Source organism: Leishmania braziliensis, chromosome 32 (genome assembly GCF_000002845.2).
Source record: "Leishmania braziliensis MHOM/BR/75/M2904 complete genome, chromosome 32".
Lineage (NCBI taxonomy): Eukaryota > Euglenozoa > Kinetoplastea > Trypanosomatida > Trypanosomatidae > Leishmania > Leishmania braziliensis.
The window spans coordinates 186,466-199,729 of record NC_009324.2 but is presented as its reverse complement, the minus strand read 5'-3'; the positions used below and the strand labels follow the sequence as shown (position 1 = coordinate 199,729).

Genomic DNA, 13,264 nt, shown 5'->3' with positions numbered 1-13,264 from the left:
TCGAAGGACAAAGTTTACACGCGGTGTTCCACAGGGATCTCTCTGAGGTCCTCTTTTCTTCATTGCAGTGGATTTTCTGAGCGTGGAGCTCAGCTAGACACCCGTACTACACCACAGCTTCTTTGCCGATGACCTCACACTCCTTACATTTTCCGCAGACGAGGACGTTATACAAACAACGCTACAATCCTCTCTCTGGAGGGTTGAGGGCTGGACTCTGGCGCATTTCATGGGGCTGTGTGAGACCACTGAAACGGAGTACGCACTCCATGGTGCGCGGCAACGCCACCAGCTGAAACTCTCCGTTCTACGAATGTACCTGGAAGAGGATCGCTACCCCCTTCTTGGCGTGGACTTTCACCCAATGTGTGGCACTGGCCGACACGTTGCAGAAGTTATCAAGGTACCCACGGTTTGACTGGTCAAGCTGCGTGCAATATGCATGCCAGAGCGTGGACCGTCAAAGGATCTTCTTTGTTCTCTCTACACAACTGTGGATGAATCGAAGCTACTCTGCAGCGCCACCGCGTGGTGGGATAGTCCTAGCAAAAACTCCAGGAAGGTCCTTGCGCACTTTCACGCCAAGGCAGCTGCAGTCATAGTCGCACGACATCATACGCAGACAACGGAGGCCTGGTCAAGGAGGTCGATCTCCTGCCCCTCGACCCCACAGTGCTGTCACGCTGCCCCGCCTGCATTCTTCCTCAAGGATGCGAGGAGGCCACCCTGTGCATGGGGCGCGGAAGCGGGGGCAACCAGGACCACAGCGTTGTTAGAACGAATCGGCAGTTCTTCTACGGATATGCAGTCACCAAGCCCTTTGGAACTCTACACGCACCCACTTCCTTCATGCGCAACAGTCGCATGCACCTCAAAATAGTACTCACTCGTGGGCTGCCGACGAACGCTTTCGATAAAAAAAGCACCATGAAAGCAACAGCTCTCCCGTTCTGCGATGCTCCCTTGCTCACTCTGGGCAGGTAGTGCGGCACCAAACGGATACCAAGTCAGAAGCAGCTGCGATGCTGCATGAGCGTAGCACACTCGCAGGAACAGTTACAAGAGGCCGCAGCCCCCTTTTGCTTGCAGTTATTGCGCTGAGTTTGAAGCGATGGAGCTGACCCCCGACCTGCTGCAAGGATGACTGGGTCAATCAAAGAGCATTGAAACAAATGTGGCTTTTCTTACAGACTCGATCTCTTTTCTCATGGCCCTCAACACGGACCCTACCACGGAGAAGGGTGGCACAGTGCAACTTGTTGGGCTATCCAGTCTGGGGCTGCGAGACCGCTGCGTGCGCCTTGCATCTTCATTTGTCTGTGGTCTTTGCGCATTGGAGCACAGCGGCAAAGCTGACATGCCTGCAAGATTGCCATGGCCCGAGGAGTCGATACCAAGAGCATGGATTACGGACCTGGCCGCCCCTCTCAGACGCCAGGCCGACATCCCCCGAATCCTCGGTAGGTGATGCGACGCGGTGAGAGAGGAGCTGCGTGGTGGCCACCGCCCGACGCCAGGAGAACAAGGACGCTGGGCTCTCGGGGCGACCGGGGACCACGCTCCCCCAGTCCCGCACGGGCACCGGGCCACGCTTTGGATTCCTGCAGCGGCGGGTGACTGGGAGCGGCAGCGTGGAGTGCAGATGGTGCGGCGGCTGCGACCCACTGGCATTGTGGTGCTCCCCGCCGCGCCTGTTGTTACTATGAGGGCGCCCGGGCCGGCGCTGTGCCCGATATGCTACGCGAGCCTCGCGGGCTGCTCGCAGCTGATTTGTCGCTTTGCATTTCTGTGCTCCTTCGTATACTTGCTTACTCTGCTCTTTTGTTGTTGCCCTGTTGCTCCTTTTCTGATCTATATTTGACGGCCCTACAGCCGCTACTGATAACGCTTCATAGCTACGTGCTGGTCTCGGACTGGGACCAGGAGGCAGTAAAGGAAAAAAAACGCATCTTGGGAAGGGGCGCGTTTTTTTTTCTCTGGATACTGCGCTTTTAGTGAGAAGTAGTGAAAATGACCGAGCGGTCGTGGTGTCCATCTCTTAGTGCTCACCTGGATGCCACAGTCTCGCCACGATCCAGAAAGGCAGACCTCCGTGCGCGCAGTGATTGTATTCGAAGCGACGTTTTTTCAGCTAAAAGGGGTGCCTCCGTCGCTGCCAACAACAGCGTCTCAGCAACTCATGCTGCCGAGGCGCTGACTGATGCTTTTCAACGCCGATTTCATCGATTCGACGCCGCTATTGTTTGCTCCAACGCGAACCGTTCCTTATGGCCGTCTCACATTGGTGTTCCTACGCCGTTCGTTGCAGATTCTGTGCTGTCTGGAGACGTGGTGGTGTGCCTCGATGCAGTAGCGATGGAGCAAACACCCTTAAGTGCATCGGAGCTCGCTATCCCTTCCAACGCCATTGACACCTTTTTGTCCTTTCTGGCGCGCCGTTCTGCTGATTCCAATGGACTTTTCGCATTTGATGCCGTGGCAAAGCTTGTTGTGTTGCCTCCCACTGATACTATTACATCGCTGGGCGAGATAATCATGCCTCTCATGAACTGTAAGCCGATGATGGACCGACTGAGAGGACTGGTTGCATGCGGAGCTTCGGCAGCGACAGCGAATAATATCCTTGCGCAGTTTCTCGGCGCTTCGTTAAAGCTGGAGGAATTGTGTTTAGTGGACTGCACGCTCACAAATACTGCCGTCGCACTGGTGGAGGCCGTGACGAGAACGGAGATGAAGTGCTTAAGCCTCGAGCGGAGCAATCTCGGGGTTGGCTCTGCAGACTCGGATGGTACAGGCCTCGCAGCCTCATTTTGCGAGGCTGTGAAGGTAAACAAGTTTCTTACGTCACTAAACCTCGCCAACACAAACTTAGACACCGATTTTGTTGTTGCTCTCGTTGACGCCCTCATAGAGTCTGACACCAAACTGTTACCTGAAGACTTGGGAGAGGACCCCGAGGAGGTCACAGAGTGGTCCCTTGAGGGGAGGCTTAATGATGCCATGTTCATTAGTGGTGCTGGTCCAGATGATGGCAACGCCGCTCTGACAGACGACGAGACTGTCAGCGACGACGATGATGCTACTCCATCACCGGACGCCAGCGAGAGTGGCGCGAGCGAGGACGCCACTGGTGACAACGAGAGTGACGACGAGGAAGCAGGTGTCGACATCGAGGATGAGGACTGTTCTGAGGACGACGAGGAGGCTGACCACATGACCAAGGCACAGGAGCAGCGTGAGCGCCAAGAAAAAGAGGAACGTCAGGCCCAGCAGAAGCGCATTCGGCAGCAGCTGAAGGTGTTTTCTCAGAGTGAGGTGCAGGAGCGTAGCAAGCTCGCTCACGAGTACTGTCAAGAGCTACGGAACGTCGTTGCCGCCAACAGCGGCCCAATCGCCAATCGTCGAGCCGCTGAGAGGCAGCAGAAGAAAGAGGAGTATTGCAGCCGCCGTAGTGGCTGGTCACGACTGGAGAAACTGGTGCTGTGTGGAAACCAGGTCGGTGACCGCGGGTGCAAGCGACTTGCTTGTGTACTACGCGATGAAGTGCCGCTGTCAGAGGACGAGGCGACACAGCGTCTGGAAGCGATCAGTACCATGCGGGACAGATTTGGGGAAAGGCTCGGTGCCACCCGCAGTGCTGTCGTACGAGAGGAGAAGAAGGCATGGCGGGCGCTGCTGCGGAAGGCGCAACGTGAATCGCCGGCTTTCGTCACCGCTCGCAGCACGAGCATTTCCACTGCTCTATCGGACCTGGACGAGGAGGATGAGTACGCCAAGGAGGCACCGCCAGTGTTGCTTACAAATGTGGAGCGACCACATAGCGGCAGTAGCAGCCTCGATGGGGACCCAGCTTCGGACGGCGACGGTGACACCAATGGCTCTAGTGACTTCACCTCAGAGGAACAACGGGAGTGGCAGGAGTGGGCCGCCCAAGCGCTTCCGCACGTATCTGTTGCTCTCACGAAGAAAGGCATGACCACGATTCGCGTCATCGATGTGGGTAGCTGCGGCATCAGCCGAAACGGGGTGCAGGCCCTCGCCGAGGTGCTCAAAACAAATAAGGTGCTAGAGGCGCTGTGTTTGCGTCACAATCCGATCGGCTCCAGCGCACCGGTGAAGAAACGCGCGCAACCGGTGGATGGTGTGGCGATCTTTCCGGAATTCGCTGAATTTGCTGAAATGCTCTCCGTGAACCGTGTTCTTTGTCACCTGGACATGGGCTACTGTCACCTGCACCCCGATGATGTACGGGCGGTAGCCGAGGCATTGCGCCAAAACACGTCTATGGTTACCCTAATCCTGGAGGGGAACCAGCTTGGCGTTGACGAGGCGTATGAGCAGCAGAGGCACGCACACTCGTATATCTACGAGCTATGGATGACTGCGGCGCGGCCGGGCAGCGCGCTGTGCAACCTCAACATGAACCACAACAACATTGCCGCTTGTCTGTGGCAGGAGGAAGTGGCGGCACTGGCCGCTGTATGTGGCCAGCTCACCTCTCTTTCGCTTTCTCATGTGGGCTTACAACTTCGCCATCTCCAGGCCTGGTCTGAGGCACTTCCGCCAGCGGACGCGTCCTATAGCCCGACCGTACGGATCCTGCACTTGGCTCGCAATGAGCTCGCCTCTGAGGTGGATGGTGCAGCGCTGGGATTGCTCTTGAGACACTTTACGGCACTCGAAGAGCTGTCGGTGGAGGAGAACCCCCTACTCGGCTCGAGCGGGATGGCTGTTGCGTTGGAATACCTGCCGGTCACAATGCGGCGACTCAACTGCACCGCGACTGGCTTGACCACCCCCTGTGTCGGCGCCGCGCGGAACCCGGTACTGCCGGTCGCGGTGGCCGAGAAGCTCACGTGTTTGCTGCTCGGTGACGTAGAGGCCCCAACGGTGGCGGGGCTTGGTGAGTGGGTGGCTTTTCTGAAAAAAGTTGCGCCACATCAGCTGCAGTTCCTCTCCCTGTGGTCCCGTGGAATGGCAGACAGGGAGGCCGATGTTATACCACTCCTACTTGACTTGGCACAAACGTGCCCGTCGCTGCTGCACATAGACAGCGGCTTTCAGCCGCAGTTTCACACTTCCACTCTCGCCAGCAGCTGCTTTGAAGAGATGGAGCGACTTCTTCTCCCCCGACGCATTCAGTGTGCCGCGCAGCAGTACAAGGCCTAGTAGTGGCCACTGCCGTGGCGTCGGAGCGCGCGCTACCAACAATATGTATAGTAATGTGAAGTCTTTTTCTTTATTAGGTTGGGAAACGAATTTTTTGCCTGACCCACTTGGAGGGACAAGGGGAAGAAACAGTGACATGTGCACAGCCGCATCCACAGCCACGTGCGCTTGCGGTGCTTTGTATGCTGTTCTTCTTCCGCTTTGAAGCAACAAGAAGATCAACTGCAAAAGGAAATCAAATGGTTGCTGAACTGACACACAGCACGGGAAACACGCAGGTGCTTGCGCCAGATTTTTCACGTAGAACCTCGTTCGACGCGGTTGTGTCCACCAGCTGTCTGTGTGCCACGCTGGGGTATACCCTCGAACTGGCACGCAAGCAGGCAAGAGGAGAGAGAGAAAGGCATCGTTTGTCTCGATATCTGATTTGCCTGAGGCCTTGGCAGCGGATCGATATCCTGCCGCTCCTCTTTCTACATTGCCTTTGCTTCTATTGCGTGCGTTCTCTATTCTGCTGTGTTTATTTTTTGTTTTCCTACTTCCTTTTCTTGAAATGCTCTACTGTGTTTCTCTCTTTACTGATTCCGCCGTTGTCTCTCTTTGTCGTTTGGGACTCAGGGACCATACAGAAGTGCAGCCCACAAGGAAAGGACCAGCCGCAGAAGCCGGAGCAACATCGACCGTGCTTAACGACCGCAAAAAAAGAAAAAAAACGATCCTCATATCGGTGATCAGCCGCACAGAAGACACGTTTCTCATTGACTCTCCTTTGGTGTGCAGTCTTTGGACTCGGTCTAGGGCAGGGCTTTCTTCTCAGTGGGCCCCGTATTGGTTTCTCGAGCGCGTCATCATGACTGGTAAGTGTGCCTACGTGACCCTGAGTAATGGGGTGCAAGTGCCCCAGCTCGGCATCGGGACATGGGAGGCGAAGGATGGCAGTGAAGTCGTTCAGAACATCAAGTGGGCTGTCAGCGCTGGCTACCGTCACATCGACACCGCGCACTTCTACAGGAACGAGAAGGGCGTTGGCCAGGGAATTAGTGAGTGCGGCGTGCCGCGTTCTGATATATTTGTCACGACGAAGCTGTGGAACTACGACCATGGCTACGACAACGCCCTCGCCGCCTTCGAGCAGAGTCGCCAGGCTCTTGGGGTGGAGTACGTGGATTTGTACCTCATCCACTGGCCGGGGCCAAATCGCTCGTACATCTCGACGTGGCGTGCCTTCGAGAAGCTGTACGAGATGAAGAAGGTGCGCGCGATTGGCGTGTCCAACTTTGAGCCGCACCACCTTGATGACCTGCTGGCAAACTGCAAGGTACCACCGATGGTGAACCAGGTAGAGATGCACCCTCACTTTCAGCAGAAGGCGCTCCGCGCGTATTGCGCTGAGAAGAACATCGCCTTGACAGCATGGCGCCCGTTGGGCAAGGGTGCCCTACTGACCGAGCCTAAGCTTGCAGAACTGGCGGAAAAGCACAAGAAGTCTGCAGCGCAGGTTATCATTCGCTGGTTCGTCCAACTCGGCGTGATCGTCATCCCCAAGTCCAGCCACGAGGAGCACATCAGGCAAAACTTTGACGTCTTCGACTTTGAGCTTTCCCAGGAAGACATGCAGGCACTCGAGTCAATGGACAAGAATTCACGTATCGGCTTTAACCCTGAGTCCTTCTTCCCAACTGAACGCAACTAGGGAGAGGGGGAAGTCTTTTCGACTCTTTCCCCCTGGCGCGCGTTCTCACTGCTCACATGACCGGTGTAGATGAGTGCGCACGTGAACATGCACGTTTGTGTTTGTGTGGGGTGGGCTATACATTCATCACGCGCACATTGAGACGTGCTCTTTTTTGTTTAATTTTCGCCTCCTTTCCTCTCTCTACCTTCGAGGCCCCCCCTTTTACTTTCCCTATGTTGCTAACCTACAGCGGCTACTACTGTGAAACGAGGGCGAAGGGAAAGCAAGAGGCATACGAGAGGCAGACAACGGTGACGACGTCGGCACGGTGCTCTTTTTGCGCCTCTGTACTGCAGTGCTTCATTTGCAAGGAAGAGAACAGAGAAGTCACACCTGCGGGCTTTGCTTCGACACATACATCCCGTGGAGCCGGGAGATCGACTGCAGATAGGCCAGCAGCCACCACCACCACCACGTGTGACAAAGGCAGGGAGAGAGGCGCATTACGTGGTCTCCTTGGAGACCAGAGCCTTCTACTCGCAGGTTGGTGTTTTCCTTGACCTCGGTGTGTATCGAAACACACACACACACACACACACACACGCACACACGCACACACACGGATTAGGATTACCTTCCTTGCGGAGGCATTCCTCTTCTCTTTTCACCCTTTACTAACCCCCTTCCCGTCACGCGAAAAACCCCAAAAGGGCGGTCGATGTGACAGAGCAGCACAGCTCTTGCCCCCAGTCTCTCCCTGTGATCTTTTTTTCGGTGTGGGGAGTGCGTTGTTCTACTCTCTAACCCTTCTTGGTCTCAGACGCCAGGCCGACATCCCCCGAATCCTCGGTAGGTGATGCGACGCGGTGAGAGAGGAGCTGCGTGGCGGCCACCGCCCGACGCCAGGAGAACAAGGACGCTGGGCTCTCGGGGCGACCGGGGACCACGCTCCCCCAGTCCCGCACGGGCACCGGGCCACGCTTTGGATTCCTGCAGCGGCGGGTGACTGGGAGCGGCAGCGTGGAGTGCAGATGGTGCGGCGGCTGCGACCCGCTGGCATTGTGGTGCTCCCCGCCGCGCCTGTTGTTACTATGAGGGCGCCCGGGCCGGCGCTGTGCCCGATATGCTACGCGAGCCTCGCGGGCTGCTTGAGGCTGAGAGCACACCTCGTTTCGCCCTGTGGCCGTGCGCGCAGTGATGTGGTTGCGCGCATCCCGCTCGCGCTGCATGGACCTCCCCGCCGTGTGTACCCCGCCGCCCCCTATGGTCCCTCCGCGCAAGCTGTGTGCTCTTTGCGCGCATGCACATGCTTGCGCCCGGTGCCGCCACAGGCTCATGGCAGCGTCCCACCTGTCGAGGCACACGCGGGCAAGCCATCCAGAGACGCCCCCGTGACGTGGACGGAAATGGAAGAGGGAGCCAGCGTGCGCGTGTGTGCAGCGTGCGGCACCTCCCACGCCCGACCGGGTGGGCCGATGAGGCGCATGGCTCGGCTGCATGGCGAATGCGCCCCGGCCTCCACAATGGCGTCCTTGAGACTCCTTCGCGGAGAATCTCCACATAGTATTATGGCATGCCGAACCTTAAAGCGGCCGAGGGTGAGGCTTGGCATGTAGGCGGGGACAGAATGCAAGAAGGGTGTAAAGTCAATGAAGGACTCTCAAGAAGTTGAGTTGACAAAGGGCCTTGCCCTGTCTACTACTTAATTGGCATCCCCTCGATGCAGCTGTGCAGGGATGAGTGAAGAGGCGCGGGCGCCTTGGTGGTGATTTGCTCCGTTGTTATGAGTTTGCTTTCTCTTTTTCCAGACGTATTGAACGAACAAAATGCACGATGTTCTCCTCTGTGGAGCTTTTCGAGAGGAGCAGCGTTGAGAGCGTGTAGTGGTTTTCTTTGGTGCCACTCTTACGTTTGCTGTACGTCTTCTACCGTGTGCGCACCTCTGCTTCGCACCTTTTCTTATTCATACACAACTTTGTTTCTCTTCAACTGCGTCATCTTGTCCCCTCCCTGCTACCTCCCTCTGCTTTGCGTTTCAACGGTGCGCTGCCTCAACTTGTTTTCTTCCATCGACGTCCCCCACATACACACGCGCATGCACATGCACACAGTTAGTTCCCAATGGCTGACGTTCTACCTGCTGAGAACCCCGTCGCCGAGGCCCCCCGTGCTGAGCGCGGTTTCGGCCGTGGTCGTGGCGGTCGCGGTGGTCGCGGTGGCCGTGGCCGTGGCCGCGGTGGTCCAGGTGAGGAGAAGGAGTGGGTCCCGTGCACCAAGCTGGGTCGCCTCGTGAAGGCGCGGAAGGTAACCTCTCTGGAAGAGATCTTTCTCTTCTCGATGCCCATCAAGGAGCACCAGATCGTTGACACCCTTATCGTTGAGGGCCAGCTGCGCGACGAGATGATGAAGATCTACCCTGTGCAGAAGGCTACATCGGCCGGGCAGCGCACCCGCTTCAAGGCCTTCAACGTCGTCGGCGACGGCAACGGCCACATCGGCATCGGTGCCCGCGTCGGCAAGGAGGTTTCGCTGGCGATTCGCGCCTCGATGATTGCAGCCAAGCTCAACATCGTGCCGGTGCGCCGCGGCTACTGGGGTAACAAGATCGGTGAGCCACACACAATTCCGATGAAGGTGACCGGCAAGTGCGGCTCCGTCGCAGTCCGTCTCGTGCCCGCGCCCCGCGGTACCGGCATCGTCGCTGCCCCTGTGCCCAAGAAGATCCTTGAGTTCGCCGGCGTTGAGGACGTGTACACAAGCTCCCGTGGCAAGACCCGCACCCACGGCAACCTGATCATGGCCACTTTCTACGCCCTGCGCAAGACCTACGGCTTCCTCACGCCTGATCTCTGGGCGGACACGGAGCCCAGCCGCGATCCGACGGATGAGCACGCTGAGCTGCTTGCCGAGATGACCGCTGCGTGAGGCGCACACGGGCTGTGCGTCGCGTGCCAAATGGACTACGTTCTCAGTTTTGTTTATGTTTCGCCCCGTGTTCTTTGCAGCGCTGGTTTCCCTCTCTTGACTAGTGGTGAAAAAAAGAGGGGCCGTCGATTTTCTTTCCTTTCTTATTTTGGTTACACACACACACACACACACATAGTTGGTGCGACTCGGCGAGGGGTGGCCCCTGATGCGGCTAGAAGCGATGCAGGGTGTGCGTGCACCGTGGATCGCAGTTTACGGTACGCGTTGCCACTGAAGGCGGTGAGAGAAAGGGCGGGGCAGGCTGCTCTCTCCTCCTTGGGAGAGGCGCGCCCTGGCGTGCTGTGTTGTGGCTCCCTAGTTGGCATCTTGTCTAGGAAGCGAGTATGGGCTTTAATCTTGGCACCCCATGACCTTCTCTTCCCTACCCCTTCCAGTACCTCGGCTAGGTTGCACCTGGCTTCATCGTCATCCTATGAAAAAAAGAAATACGTTTGGTGCACGTGATAGAATCCCCCAGCAGCCTATTCATTTCTCCCTTTTCATCTTCCGCCACCTATTATGATTCTTTATTGCATCTCACGCTCTTCACGGTGCATTCATGGATGATTAGCGTTTTCTCTGTGCGAGGTAGCGCCTTGCTTTCATGCCTCCTTTGCAAACGCACATGCCCAGTACTTTTTATTACTCAGTACTTCTTGCGCCGACACACTACAGCAGCTACAGCAGGGCGCTTTTCCGCGCCGGATAGGCTTAAGAGACTGTCCCTGAAGGTACACACACCACACAATAGTCCCTTATCACGCACTCTCGTTTTTTCTTTTGGGTATCATTCTTGTACACACACGCCTACCCTTCATCTCCGCCACCACATCAACACCCGTTGGCCAAGCTGAAGCAGCCGCCCCAACAGCCACACAAGCACCAGAACACAGAAGTAGAGAACGGACCAAGCGAAGGCAGAGGACGCCACCGACAAGCAAAGCATCAAAGATAGGCAGGGGGAGCGGCGGAGGGTCTAATTGAGGGCAGCGAATACCCCCCCCCCCCCCCCGCAGTCATCCACCAGCTCGTTCAGCTCACAGGTACTGTCTTCAATCTAGTTCAGAAACAAGAGCTAGCCGCCAACGAAAAAGACGAAAATGCGGTGTGTAACACACCTACACTGTGTGCGGAGTGTGTCGGCCTTGTCGTCCTCGTTGTGGGGACGGTGCTGGAACTCCACAGTGAATTCTGCCCCAGGGCAGTGCGGAGAGCATGCATTAGGGTCTGATGCTACAGTGCTGCCCGGTGTCGACCTTGCTCGTCGCGCCGTCAGCCCGAGCCAGGAGTTCCCGGCCACGTGGAGCGAGGACGAGCCGCTCTCTCCTTCCGACCCACGTGTGTACTGGCGAGAGCACTACTCACTAGACGCTGGAAAGCCGTACTACCAAAACATCAAAACAATGGAGGTGACGTGGGACATTCCTGAGGGCTTTGTTACGCGCTTTCCTCGCCTCTATGCATCTAACGGCTACCGCGTGGACGAAAGGGGTGCGGTTTTCCGACCGTCCACGGCTCCCGAAGCCTCCGCGGCCGGCACCCCTGGCACTACAGTTGCAAAGGAAGCGGGAGTGAAGTCAGTGTCACTGAAGCAGCGACTGGCAACCTACGGTGCAGGCGGGCTCTTGTGGTACCTCATCATCCACAACATCTCCCTAACATGCGTCTTCGCCTGCCTCTACGTCTTTCGCATTGACCTGATTGGCCTTGCCCGCTCCTATGGCTTCGATGTGAAGCGCTCGGATGAGGTCGCGGTGAACGAGAAGAAGCGTCCGCCGTTCTGGAAGACGCTTGTTCTCTCCATTATATTCAACAAGATGCTAGTACCGCTACACCTTCTCTTCACAGTTACCTCGGCTCCCCTCTTAGTCCACCGTCTTGAGCCAATCGCGACGTCATTGTTTCCCAAAATCGCGGGTTTTGTCAGAAACTTCGGCGGAGGTGCCGCAGCAGGGACGGCGGCCAAGGTTTAGTCCACAAGGCCGCTGTTTTGTTCAGCTGCGCCGCGTTTATACTTCACATAGCGGCACTATCGTGCGCATGCGTGTGCGCACTGCCTCTTTTTCTTCTTTGTCAAGTATTCTCGCGCTGGCTGCGTGTTGCAAGACTAACAGTGGACGAGGGCAAACGCACATGGCGGTATCTTGATGAATGGCTGTCCTCTTTTTCTTGCACGTGCTTCGTGATGCGCTTGATGGACGGTCTCCGGCTGCGATGCGCGTGCAACCTTGGCGCTAGTGGCATCTGTGCTGCGGAGATGAAATGAACGTAAGGCGACGGGTAAGGAGGCGACCAAGGAGGTTTTCCATTTTGTGTTGCAGACTGTCTTTCTGTGATTTGCTCCACTTACTGCTCTGAATCCCGGGGGAGGGGGGCGTGCAGGCCCTTCCCCCTTCCTTTGCCGACACAAATGCACGCCAGTAGCCCTCTCCCACCTCATGGCAGTGCCGGGTGCCGTTGTTTGATGAGCACTCCACACACACACACACACGTGCGGAAAACAAGCTGAGCTCATAGGCGCAAAAGCAATGAATATGCACAGGCCCGGAATGTAGTGCAACCGCGCAGAGAGAGAGAGAGGGCGTGTCATGTAGTTTTGTAGATATCTACTCGGCTCCTCGCACCCGGTGTACTTCCAGTGGGATTCGAGAGAGTGACAGAGGTCCTTTTTCTCTCTCCGTCTCTCGCACAGCCTGATGACGGGGGACACCTCAGCATGATGTCAGTATTCAGTGGTTCTCACTCTGTGAGGAAGCCATATGGCCATTATCTCTACCAATACCGAACCATTTCTGGCAGTGACAGACCCAAGTGCCTAGAACGTGGATTGAGTCAGAGCGACGCCTCACTACGCATGTTGGTGCTCAGGTCCTGTGTGGCGTGGCGTAGGAGCGACCTGCGGCATCCATGTGATGGGTAGAGTGTCAGCGCTACTCAAGCGGTATCCTACCCGGGCCTCTCTGTCTACTGGTGTGTGGAGCCTGAACCACCTCAGTGAATTTACGAGGTGGCAATTGGCACACTGTAAGGGCTGTGAGGCGACCTACGGAGCCGGCAGGGGTGGGTAGGTAGAGTTTGACACAAGGACCGTGCTGCTATGGCTGGGTTGGCGTCTTGCTGTACCGCATATCGAACACTGCTTTGCAGCACGCGATGGGCTTGTGAGAGGCATGGGGTGGGTAGAGTAGTGCTGAACTCATCTTCTATGGAAGAGTGGATACGTTAAAATAAAAAAAAACGAAAGATTTCTTGCATGGCCTTGCAGGTGGTATCGGTCTACGAGTGCACAGCGGCGCGCTGACTGACTCATCACTCTTCCGTTCTCCTCGTGCGTAACCACTGTTTGAGTGAGGGCTTCGCGTCTAGTATGCGATTGATATCAGCCAGCCGAGTCCTCTTGTTTGCTTCCCCTCGCTCTTTAACCCTCGCATTCACTTGCTCACTTATTGTTAC

General features: G+C 56.6%; 4 protein-coding genes across 4 annotated transcripts; all 4 read left to right on the top strand.

Moving 5' to 3' along the window:
- Window positions 1–2,544: 2,544 nt before the first annotated feature.
- Window positions 2,545–5,169, top strand: LBRM_32_0540 (conserved hypothetical protein; the record flags this gene model as incomplete). The annotated part of the gene is made up of 1 exon (XM_001567362.1): window positions 2,545–5,169. One exon carries the CDS (start codon window positions 2,545–2,547, stop codon window positions 5,167–5,169), a length of 2,625 nt encoding a protein of 874 aa, XP_001567412.1.
- An 850-nt stretch (window positions 5,170–6,019) lies between these two features.
- LBRM_32_0530 (putative prostaglandin f synthase) lies at window positions 6,020–6,862 on the top strand (the record flags this gene model as incomplete). The annotated part of the gene is made up of 1 exon (XM_001567361.1): window positions 6,020–6,862. One exon carries the CDS (start codon window positions 6,020–6,022, stop codon window positions 6,860–6,862), a length of 843 nt encoding a protein of 280 aa, XP_001567411.1.
- A 2,103-nt stretch (window positions 6,863–8,965) lies between these two features.
- Window positions 8,966–9,769, top strand: LBRM_32_0520 (40S ribosomal protein S2; the record flags this gene model as incomplete). The annotated part of the gene is made up of 1 exon (XM_001567360.1): window positions 8,966–9,769. The coding sequence occupies one exon, from the start codon at window positions 8,966–8,968 to the stop codon at window positions 9,767–9,769; it is 804 nt and encodes a 267-aa protein (XP_001567410.1).
- A 1,142-nt stretch (window positions 9,770–10,911) lies between these two features.
- On the top strand, window positions 10,912–11,784 carry LBRM_32_0510 (conserved hypothetical protein; the record flags this gene model as incomplete). The annotated part of the gene is made up of 1 exon (XM_001567359.1): window positions 10,912–11,784. The coding sequence occupies one exon, from the start codon at window positions 10,912–10,914 to the stop codon at window positions 11,782–11,784; it is 873 nt and encodes a 290-aa protein (XP_001567409.1).
- Window positions 11,785–13,264: the final 1,480 nt, after the last annotated feature.